General features: G+C 38.9%; 1 protein-coding gene across 1 annotated transcript; it reads left to right on the top strand.

Annotated features, from left to right (window-relative positions):
- Positions 1-7,272: 7,272 nt before the first annotated feature.
- On the top strand, positions 7,273-9,906 carry calca (calcitonin/calcitonin-related polypeptide, alpha). The gene is made up of 3 exons (XM_071515843.1): positions 7,273-7,358; positions 7,838-7,972; positions 9,744-9,906. The coding sequence occupies exons 1-3, from the start codon at positions 7,273-7,275 to the stop codon at positions 9,904-9,906; spliced, it is 384 nt and encodes a 127-aa protein (XP_071371944.1).
- The last annotated feature ends 2,801 nt before the right edge of the window (positions 9,907-12,707 follow it).

Genomic DNA, 12,707 nt, shown 5'->3' with positions numbered 1-12,707 from the left:
GCATATCTGATTAACCAATTTAGTATATAATTCACACTATTCTAAAAACTCATTGGAGACATTAGGAAATACAAAGTAGAGAAGAGGACTAAACCAAGAATGAAAATAATTGGATGGATTTACGACTTTATGGCTCTATCCAGAAAGGTGGGGGTTTCCTACAGAACTAAAAAGAGAAGGGAGAAAGCAATTCTTGATCCTTTTGGTAACATGATACAAAATGTATTTAATTATCTAATGTGACTAATTGTCCAACATCAATTCAATAGAACTCAGTCTTCTGGTCCAGATAAAAATAAATCTTCTTATTTTAATTTGTGTGAGTCTGTGTGTGTGAGGGAGATCCTGGTCTGCACTCTGATGTGGCTTGTAGATAAAACTTGTAAATTTCAGAAGAGTTGTCTGATTGGAGGAGGAGATCCCCCCTTCCGTCTTGGTTAGCGTCAAGGTGACACTTTTGTAGCTGATGAAGGTGAAGGGTCATTTTTATTCCTGGGAAAAAATGTTACTCAAGGGTCAATTTTGAGCTGTGGAGACCTGGTTCTGCTACATAATCGTCAATAACAAGTAAAGATAAAGTTAAATTGGATTGTGTCTGAAAACCACAAGTTATCTCAAACCCTAAATTGTTTAAGTACTGAAAAGCCATGTTAGTGTGTTACCCTGTTTTGTTGTTAAGCAAATAAACTTTGCCCCACTAAGCTGCTGGAGCTTCCTTCACCTCAACACGTTAAAGGTTAGGCCATGCGCTAAAGGTTAGGGCATGGCCTACATTCCAGACCTGCATAGTTGGGCCAGAAGGCTGTAGGCTTGCAGCTTGAAGGCTAAAACCTGAACTAGTACACTTTGAAAAAGAGACATTTGGATTATGCATGGATGTTTTAGAAATGGGCATGATGATTGTTGCAAATAATTTATAATGCACATATACTGTTGTGCAGTGCAGAGGTTGTCTTCAGCCCGCATACATCTGATGAGTCAATAAACACACATGACCATTAAGACAAATATCTGAAATCATGCACTTCACTCATCAGCACTATAGGTTGATTTTCTTTGCAATACAGTGACCTCAATTTCCTTCTACTGTTTTCCTGTAGGTGGCAGTGGAGAAAAGGTAAAGCCTGCAGAACAGTCTGATGTGGTGAACTGAAGTTTGTTTACCTTTCATGTCAAGTGAGGTAGACAGATGAACCATCTGCACGGTAGCTGCAACTTTGCTCCTCACAAGTAAAATTATACAATTTTTCTTTTCCGCAATATTCTCCCAATTTTACATGCTAGGCACTGAAATGGTGACACATAGAGGGAATTACCAACAGATTTAATTCAGATCTTTCAAGATCTTTTTTTCTTTTTCAATGCTCATACACTTAATAGGGTGAGTGAGTAGAGATGTGCATATATTGATAGAAATCTTGATGTACTGGTTGAGGGCATTATGAAATGACAAATTAATACAATGTATCAGTTCAGGTTTTCATGACAGGGATTTAATGAAAGACATTATACAAAGGATGCACTTACTATATGTGTTCATGATTATACTGTAGGCTTCTCCACTGCGTTTTTCACTGGATCTGACCCATTAACTGGATCTGACCCCAGTCTTTCACTGTTTTTATATTTGTATTGGTCTTTGGTCTTAGATCATGTCGTACCCAGAGAACAGAAACCTGAGGCCAATTAGAAAGAGAACAGTTGATATCAGTATGTCATTAATCCAATTCCAAACTATTAAGCAAACTATCTGATGAGCAAACTAAAGAGCAAACTGCACTTTTGTACAACCATGCTGTCCACTTTGCAGTGTGATCAGTTTGTCATGGCTGGCTCCTCATTAGACATGAAGTTGTTTATCCAGCCATTCCTTCCTGCTGAGGCAGCTGGCAGGCTTTTTTTTCAGATGCCTCAAACGGCCTCTACAGACCTCTCCCAATCGTTCAGATTTGTTAGGGCTACCTAATGAGGACATTCTTGCAAATGACGTCTCTGCTTCCTGCCAGCTCCTCATCCTCAAATGCTATTCTGGATGCATTAAACACATCAGTCAGGTGTAATCAAATAAACATGTTCTCACTGTGGTATTATCTTGTTAGTGGGAAGGTTTAATCAAAACAGGATAGGTTAATTCTGTAGACAGGTAGACAAGTGGTTAAGTCTGTCAAATATAGTTACCATGTAGTTGTGACTATATGGGTTCAAAATCCAGCTTGTGTTATATTCTCTCACACTTCTTCCTACTCTACTCCTACCGTGCCATTAAACCAAAGTAATTTCAAATGTATCAACTGCTTAGCCAAACATTATCACTACAGTAAAAAGATAACTGACAAAGGGCAGGTGTGGCAGGCAGTTGAAGTTGAATCTAGCCCGGAACCAGAAAATACACCCAGAATCTGATTAGTGATCATTTTCAAACTTCCCAGTTGCTGCCTTAATGACATTTGCCCTCTCTGGACGGCATTATTATTACCAGGGCAGGTCTGGTGATTGATAATTTTTACCTCAGGACCTTTTATGCCATCCGGAACAAACGTGTCAGTATTTTTCTCTGGCTACCCTAGTAAAAATTCCAGTTTTTTGAATTACCTACTATATTTTGTGTTAATTCTCACGTTCTGGGGTAATTTTATTCCCGTCCTGATCAACGTCTGGAGTTTCACGCAATTACAGACTTGCGCACCTGGCATCTGGATTACATTAAGTGACATATTCACATGAGCAGGTCCCTGGACTACTGCAGTCCCCCAGCAAATTATTGACTGAAATTACGATGTGCATGGCCACAATTAAATTACCGACCTTCGCGGGTAATACTAATGCCATCCAGACTCTCTTTCCTCCAACAATATGATGACAGCTGCAGGTGCACCAAGAGGTCAGGTAATCCCTCTGCAACTATTGGCCCAGGTGTTCAAATCTCCCTTAGGTTATGTTAGCTTTTCTAATGGAAACCAGCAGGTGATGGCCCTTTGCTAATGGATACTTCACTACATGTTTATAATTCCATGAGCGTCAATGTGCATTTAATGTTCCTTTAAAAGGGACAGAGTCCAATAGTCTGTAAACAGGTTTTCAGGCTGCTCTTTTTCAGGTGCTTGGAGTGTCCGTTGTTTGTATTCTGCACTCCCTGCTCTCTCCGTCTCTTGACCAATGCCCAGTCACTCTCCTACATATCTCCAACACCCAATGCAGGCTAGGAAGCCATCCAGCCAGAAACAGATCCCCTTGCCACAGGCTATATTTATACTCTAAGCTTGTTGGCACTGCTTCATCCACAGGACTTTTAGGTGAGGTCAGTCAAGGGGTTGGTCAGTTCAGTGATGACTGTTACAAATCTATAGTAGCCTGACAACCCCAAAAACTGCCTCCCAACTATTTGACTCTTTGGTCATACACAGGCTGTGATTGCTGCTAAATTCCACCTTGGGGTGCACCTGCCTGGAACCAAAGTAGATACTGTGCCTCCCTCTGTCCAACTCGGAAACTCTGAGAAAATGTTGCTTTCTGAGTTAAGACGCAATTGTGACGTTTAACCTTCTCAACAAGGCGGAAAAAGAAAAGTTTTGTGAGTCAAGAGTAAGAAAACATATACCGAAGCACCTTTATTGCAAGTCTGAAGTTAGCCACACTAACCTAACATTTGTTTAAATCCAGGTTTTTTAATTAGCTCCAACACAACCCTGGATTTTTGGCCATACAGAAACTCAAACGGGAAAACAACCTTGTGGATGCCAGAGCCCTATTCCTCGTACATCGCTCAATTAATCCAAGCTAATATAATGTCAGCCGGTTCAAATTATTTTGATAATCCTCATCTGGCTAATTGGCGGATTGATTTATCTATCGTGGATGTAGTTCTCTTGGATAACTGCTTGCTCCTGTTTTGAAATAAAGGGAACATGAGTAGAGATTCAAAACCATGATCAGCATGCATATGATTGGCTGGCATGGCACCATGATTTAAAGAGACAACACCTTTTTTAATCTATAGCCCAATATACATAATACTGTATTTTGGTCTGTTTGCAAAGACAAATTTCCACTAAACTAAGATATTCTAACTTGAATTAACTATCCTTAATGAAATTGAATGCAATAGCTGAACCTAGTTCTCTCATTTCTTTGCGTAGCCACAGCTGCCACCTTATTAAGCCATAAAGTATCAATGAAGTATTTGTGGAGGATCTGTCATAGGGGCTACTGCTGCAACTAAAGATATATTACAAACGTTTTCCTGGTACTTTCATCATCATCATGAAAACAAAAAGTTACCAAAAAACAAGTGACCTGGAAAGTAAGACTCACGCCACATCTTGCCTGCAAGTGTCCTTTCCCTTTGTGTTCCGATAGCCTAAGGAAATGATTTTCTGTCTTGAGGTATATCTTCCACTGGGTTGACGTGACGTAAGCAACTGGGATGAGTATAGACTACAAAGGTTACTATATCGACTTGAAAGTTCTAGGCAAGAAACTCAAACTTGAGCCACAGAACAAGACAATTAACATTAAATCATTGTGTATTTGTAGTCACAATGTCTTGTTCTAAAGTAGCCACTCTTTTAAATCCTCCATCAGCAGTTTTCCAGCACATGGAGCTGTTGGAAACTGATTTAGTGGCTCTGTCACTGGGCCTGCAGGTCTGCTCAATAGCACTAAAAGGCTCGTCCACATTAATGAGTTTCCTTGTGACGCAAAAGAAAACTGGGAGGCAGAATGCTTTACGATACATCATCCAATATTGTTACGTAAGGGGAATTAGAAGATGGCCTGAGACCAACAGCCAGTAATTGGCTCTGAGAAACTGGGTGGACTGTCAGCCGCACCGTCAGATCCCATGAGAGGTTCATTCCCATATAGGAAATGGCTTATAGGGACAGAAAATACAATACAAAACAGTATGTGCATTACAACAATAATTGATTATATAGTTTTCATAATTCATAAATGGAGTGGACAAAATAAATCCTGTCATTGAAATACTTAACAATATATGGATATCTAACCTAAAAAGAGTACATATGAGTCCTCAAGTGTGTGTTAGGGGATATTTGACCGTTCTTTAAGAAGGAAAGCCTCCAGTTCTTTGAGGGATGAAGGACATTGAAATTCACATTTCACTCTATGCCCCAGAAATTCACATAAAGCTTCAGTGAAGTTTAGATCTGGTGATAGGGGAGGTGGGAGGCATTTGACTTCGGTGTTGACACTTCTGAAAATGTTTAGCAGTGTGTATGGGGCGCTATCATCTTCGAATATGGGAAGATCATGAAGGAACAGTGTTTGATCATAGGGTGAAAAAGAAGGGAGAAAAAATAAGTTTGTCTGTGTTTGGCATATGTAGTTATGATTTTCAACATTTTCCCCTTGCCACACAAAATTATTTTTTAGTAGTTCGTTTTTAGGGTTTTTTTTTGTGAGTGATGCACCTGCAATCCGGGCTATTTGTATTTGGACCAATTGGAAATCTGTCAGTTGCCTCATGTTGCTTTGAAAACTCACATATAAAAGAGGTGATTGTCAGACCTGTTTTAAAGCTGGCACGTCCTGCTAACTGGCATTCAATGTAATTAATGTAATGTGACTCACCTGTGCACCTAGCTGTCTTTGCAATTGTGATATTCATAGTATTCCCATGATGTCACATGCATTTCCTACCAATATGGTGCCTTACAATATAGACAGTTCATCGGCTGTGGCTGTCGTTTGATTATAAGCACCTGTTAATTTATTACAATCACCTGTTGTTATTTTCCTACCAAGATGGCCATGTGATGATGTAACAGAATACTATGAGTCCTCTTAAGTCTTTTTTCTTCATTTTTTGTCCACCCAGTATATGTGTGAATGCATGTAATGTACACCCACGGAGCCCACTTGATAAAATAAAATTTTGATTAATTCTATTTTAAGTTATCTGAATCACTTACAAATTACAGTACATTACATTACAATAGGATATTTTGATTTTTCTACACAAAACATTTCTAACAAAGACAAGCACTCATAAATTGTGTCCACATTCTGTGATCATCATAATCATAGATCCTGTAATATTAGTGAATACACAGTAGATGGCTCTGCCTGGTTAGGGTTAAATCTCCTTCCTGAAAGAATATGAGACACTTGTGAGTATCAGTGAGATTGTATTGGCAATATTTAGCTAACTTCATTGTCCCACTTATGCCCTGCTTAATGTATGACCTCACTGCAAATTATGATACCAAGTGATTCAAATAAGTGGCAGCTTTTTGTGAATGGAACACTTTTGTGGCCATCTATTGACGTCATTTGCGTCTTTTACTGGCTTGCCGTAACTGATGCAGGAATTCTGATTGGTCAGCAGATTGAGGTAAGAGATTTGATTGGCCAATAGACTATGATCAAGCACCCACTCAGTTAGTACAGAAACCCAAGGGGGACATATATAACACCCTGTATTGTGGCAGTGTTCAACAGATTCTCAAGTGAGTCCATAACTTGAATACATATCATTTAATCCTTCTTTACCAGAAGATCCATACTTTACGGTGAGTAGATGAGAGACAATTGCTTGTACTTACTATTACTCTTTACATGATGGTACAAATGATGCTGTCAATGCTCAGGACACTAGTTATAATGCTGTAGTGTTTGGAGAAGGTGAGTCCATTGGATACACTTAGTTAACTATATTGTGGGCTACTGGTTTCTAACTCTGTGTGATTCAGTGGGGAGATGCAGCTTAGTCGGTTTCTCAAGCGTAGATGACGTTATCTATGGTAGACTGCAGCTCATTCTGCTAATGGACAGAGCTGCTGTGTTAGTCGCTGGCAAGAGCTTCCAGTGTCACTATATCACTAATAACTCTTCTTCCCACTTCTGCAACTTCAGCAGCTCAAACACCTAGCTCTTACACAGAGGCGAGCTCTGACACTTGACTGCCCACTTTTGTTATAGAAGTCAACATCGTTTGCTTGCTTGTACCGTGCAAGAGACGGGAACGAGAGAGAGAGAATGTGAGAGAGACAGAGAGAGAGAGAGTGAGAGATAGGATTCATACAGCAGAAGAGGGTTAAATAATAATAGAAGAAAAGAAGTCATAGAAATAAAAAAAAAAGCCAGAAGAATTATACTAAGGCTTATGAAGAAGTTTACACAAAAAGAGAAGAAAGAAGAGAATTAATAGCATCAAATGTTGTGGACATATATGAAAAGCATTTGAAAACTTTTCCTTGCAACCATGTTTATTCCCTTGTTTTGGATGGGGTGTGTTTTCCATAGGGAACCATGGTCATGTTGAAGCTGTTGACTCTCCTCCTTGCCTATACCCTGGTCATTTGTCAGATGTACAGCTCACATGCAGCTCCGTCCAGGTGAGAAGAATAAAACACATTATTTTGCCTTGAGAAAGAAATTTGCAGCATTTGAGCTCATCCCCACCCCACCCAACCTCTCTGCACACTATAACTAATCAGATATATTTAATATAATTTTCTCAGAGGCCCCAAACTATCCTGATTATTTATCTCATTTGGAAGTAATCCAACTTAATTAGACAATAATGTGTTGAGAAAAAAAAAATTCTTGTGTGTAATATTTCACACTGAGTTTTTAATATTACGCATAGAGACCTTCATCGCCTGTCTTACCACAATATTGATATAGACATAAAGTGCCATTTGGCTACCTGTCAGCTTCTAAAAGGAACAATTTTATCAGATTGTTTTGGGTTTGGCTTGTATCCCTTACTGAAGAAGGAGGCAATGGCATTCATCTGGGCAAGCCGTGCTATTTTTAACCCAATGTTGGTGCAGAGCCAGTGTGATCAATCTAATTGACTGTGCATTTTCAGAACTAGTATGGAGTCCGTGTCAGATGGAGTCACACTAACGAACTATGAAGCCCGGAGGTTACTTAGTGCTATTGTCAAGGAGTTCATGCAGATAACCTCAGAGGAGCAAGAGCAACAGACAGCCGAAGAAAACAGGTATGGCTCTCATCTTGACATCATTTAACACTGATAATTAAAGAAATAATTACCATTTTCATTTTCAGGGAATAATGTTTGAATAGTGTTTTCAGGTTTTAGTATTGGAGGGCATGGTTTTCATCTATCTATCTATCTATCTATCTATCTATCTATCTATCTATCTATCTATCTATCAATCTATTTTACCTCATTGCTTTCAATTAAGCAAACTATAACACACACTTGTTAATAGGCCCTCAACAGCTCCAAGTTTGGTGTATATTATAAGAAACAAGGTATACAGTTTAATTCATGTAAATTTAGTCTCTGTCATAATCCTTTAATGCATGGACTGCAGTTATTCATTTGTTCATTAATTCATTCATTCAGTTGTTTTATGAATGTGCCTGCAACAGAATGCACTTGGTCAAATAAGTCAGAGAAATGGAAGAGAGCATGATATACAGTATACTACTGCAAGAGGAATGAAATGCATGATAGATGTTATTACAAAAACAAAAAAATGACTATGACTATTCAACTACAGTATTTTGGTTGACAAGAATACCTTCATAATGCCTGTTGGACCTGGTGGCATGTTTTAGAAAGGTTCATGAAAAGTATTTCTTTAAATGCATGACATTATGGAAACATGCCAGCATGTGAATATTGATATTTTAGGAGACAAATGTATCTGCATGCCATGGTTGCTGTAAGCCTGTTTCTGCATGTTTGTCTCCCTCTCTAACAGTCTGGATAGACCCGTGTCCAAGCGCTGCACCGGCCTAAGCACTTGTGTGCTAGGCAAACTGTCCCAGGACATTCACAAACTGCAAACCTATCCCCGCACCGACGTGGGAGCAGGCACGCCCGGCAGGAAGCGAAGTCTATCTGAGCACTATGCAAATGCAAACGGCAACTCGTTTAATTGAGTTTTGAGGGGCACCTCTTCTCTGCCAACTCCCAATTTTATGGCCCATCTCCTCTCTGTCCACTCCTAGTTAACTTTGCTCATCCATCCAGCTCTATCCATACATGAGCTTGCTGATGCATGCGGATCCTGTTTGCCTGACTAATTTCAGAGGAATGTCCTTGCTTTAATTTCCCATTGTTAGAATCTACTTTTTTGACAGAGAATTGAGTATTTAGAAATCATGCTTAAATCAACTTGTATTGCAAAAATTAATTTCATTGATTTAGTTACTTTGCAATGTGTGTCATTATATTCCTTCATAGTACACAATTTAAGCAATAAAACTATAAGGACAGCTTAAAAAAAATCCCCACACCTGTGCATTTTCTTTATGTTAAGATTGTTTCATCAACAATAAACATATTTTTATACAAGGAAAGGTTTTCTTTTATTCAGTTAGGAGTCAAAACATACATGGGGCGCCCTGATGGCTCACCGAGTAGAGCGCGTACCACATAAGGCTCAGTCCTTCCCGCAGCGACCCGGATTTGATTCCGGCCCGCGGTCATTTGCTGCATGTCCTCCCCTCTCTCTCTCATACCTTCCTGTCGCTCTCTCACACTGTCTCTATCAAAAATACAACATAAAATGCCTAAAAAAAAGCCATACATTATCATTACCATTGAAATAAGTAAAAGGTAAGCATGATTGCCTGTTATTTACATTTAAATTATCTGAATATTTCCCTCTGCTTAAGTCCTTTGTATTCATTCTGTTCATTGTTTTTTTTACTGTATTTAAGACAATCATTCATCTGGATGACAGATCTTGAATGTCTTAATAAACTGTGTGAACTGTCTGTTCCCCTCTTTCAAGCAACGTGACGGCACAGAAGCGGGCGTGCAACACAGCCACATGTGTGACCCACCGCCTGGCTGACTTCCTGAGTAGATCAGGGGGAATGGGCCACAGCAACTTCGTCCCCACCAACGTGGGAGCCAAAGCGTTCGGCAGACGGAGGAGACACGGCCCCATGTGAGCCCTACAGCAGAGACATGGTACTGTAGCACTCAGTACTTTCACATCAGTATTATTGTCGATCTCATTGGAACTTTGTCTATTATGTAAGTTGTAGATTCAAGTGAGTGAATCAAAACCATGACTGTGTTTTAAATCAGTGCAAGCTGAGAATTCATGTTTTAGCAGTCAAACCATAGGGTTAAGTTCTCTCAAACACCAAGTACACTTGAATCTGAACTTTGGTGTTTCTAAAGCAGCGGGTTTGAAAAATGCTGTTAACCATAGTCTTCTACAGAATCCAGTTTTATCTATAAAATGTAAGCCATCACCAGCAGGGCTATCTATCTCTAAATATGTCACTGTCAAATGAAATGAGGTAATGACCACTGATGCTGTTCATTTATTTTGGCCTGCTCTTTTATTTTTCCTCACAGCTGCTTTTCATGTGTTATAGGATTTTGAACTCAAAATTGAATGAAAAGAATGCATGAAGCCCAGTGACAAAAATGTGACATCAGCACAACAAATTTCATTGTGATATATTAATGAGAAAATCCTATTTGTAACACCTTTAATGAACTGTGTTTATTAAATGAACTGTGTTCATTAAAGGTTCATCCATTGAATGATACCAAAAAAGACAGAACTTTAAAAAAAAAGATGAAACTCTGGTTCCACTAGAACAGAGCAAAATATTTGAAAGATTTGTGATTCACTTATGTCTCTGTCTGCTGTCATGTACAATTACATTACATTACATTACTAACACTAATACATTACAAAAATATTCAACTTCTTAAAAAAGTCTTAAAATCTTTTAATAGTATTTTTTCACAGAAAAACAAGTAAACAATAAACATGTCGTGCCCAACAAATAATGCAGACTTGTAGTGGGGCAATAAGTTAAAAAGTATGTTACCTCATGTTTTTTGATGGTATGTGGCAGAGAAAGTGCCATTGTGTGTGACGTACAGAATACAACTAAATGTTGCGGTGCAATTTTGAAAATGGCGGAACACAACAATGAGATGCATCACTCCACTAAGTTTTGTTAAAATGCGATCAGTGGCATCCAAGATATTGTGCACAGACAATTAAATGCTGTGGCGCCCCCCCCTTAGACTAATCAGTGTAATTTTTTAAATGCCGGAAAGGAGCAATGAGACTCATCATTCTCTGAAGTTTCGTGAAAATCCGATTAGCAGTGTCTGAGGTATTATGTGTGATGGACAGACCGGGGCCGATCCATAGTCCACCCCCACCCCCCCATCCCCCAGCGAGTGTTTTATTACACCCACTTTGGGTTGTCTGTAAATGGCAATATAGGAGTTCTGACTCTTGCTGGTTGGTGGCAATTCAGCTGCCTTCATAACACACGACACAGTTGGGAGAAACCCATTCACTGCACACTGAGTTTAACCCACCTTTTGTTCTCTCTCCTCTCTTTGCCTTTTCAGCACAGAGTGCCTCCTTCAAGTGACAACACTGCATCATCATCCACCTACAAAAACTTGGAAATGAGAGCGTCATTCAAAAAAAATATCCTGCATACACTTGGACTGATATCTTGCTTTCAGACTACCAGTTGCCAGTATTCATTGTTGCTCTATGCTCTAACTTAAAAACAGAGAAATACCTAGCATTGGCAACACTGCTAGAAAAAATAAAGACCATCGTTGTAGGGCAATGGAGAAGACTTTGGATATTTTCCTGTGCAAGCAGGAATGAGAATGAATTTTGTTGTCTGTCTTGGCCTGAAGCCCAGTGCTTCTTCTGATCTGTGTTCATGTCCTTTGACCTGTGTCAGCAGCAGAGCATCGGACTAGAGACCAAGTCACATCCATGTCAGCGCTACCAACAACACCTTCAATGACTATGGCTGTCTTGTGCCTTGATGTAAAACATTTCTTTACATTTCATTATAGTACGCTATGTGAGTGTGAGGAAAACTATTTAGGACTCTGAATATTGTAATAATTGTGAATTGAAAGCAAGAATAAAATGTATTTTAGCTACATGAGGCTTACGTGTTTTATTGCATTCTTGTTTTATTGAGTTATATAAGCAGTGAACCATACTGAGCTGACCAGCGGAGGAATATATTAATTTAGAACAAAATGCATGATGTGGCATGGAAAACAAGGTATGCTCAGAAAATCATATCATGTCATATGTGACATTCTTCATCTGTACGGAACCACATTCACTACACAGTCAAAATCTGACCATGGCCAAACTTACTTAAAGGGGGAAACACACACTGAGAAAATCAAAGTGATATGCAGATCCACCTCTATCACCTGATGAAGACCAACTTGGTTAAAATTATGCTTGCTATGATGAAAGATTTTGTGGAGCAAGAATGTTGTGTGAACCTGCTTTGAGTTTTGCTAAAATAGACACTAAACTACTTTTTAAGCTGAAAACCAGTGCATATGGCAAATAGTACTTAAAGACATAAAATCACAGTGAAATTCACAACTTCCAAGTGCATATTTAATGACTTTACATCATTTTTTAAAAATTGAACCCCTTTGTTTCTTAATGTAAACCTTTACTTTTGTAAACATGAGTTTGAGGGAAGCAGTATGGATTACTCCCCAATGAATCCTATTTCCAGTAACTGTTCAGAGTAGAAAAAGTAGGTTGCTGGCTTTTGCAAACAATAAATCCTAAAACACATCTTCAAAATGATCGTAACACCTAAGCTAGGTAGCTACCTTAATAGGCTATTTAGGATAGTTCAGGTTATGATGTGAGTTGGTGTGTTAGCTATTGCTACTATGAACAGCAGAAGGTAACATGACTTATTAATTATGT

Source organism: Centroberyx affinis, unplaced genomic scaffold (genome assembly GCF_046629955.1).
Source record: "Centroberyx affinis isolate AG114_WGS23_722 - 3 ecotype Tasmania unplaced genomic scaffold, CSIRO-AGI_Caff_v1 ptg000369l_1, whole genome shotgun sequence".
Taxonomy (NCBI): Eukaryota; Metazoa; Chordata; class Actinopteri; order Beryciformes; family Berycidae; genus Centroberyx; species Centroberyx affinis.
The sequence above is the reverse complement of the archived record's forward strand: the minus strand, read 5'-3'. Positions and strand labels throughout refer to the sequence as shown.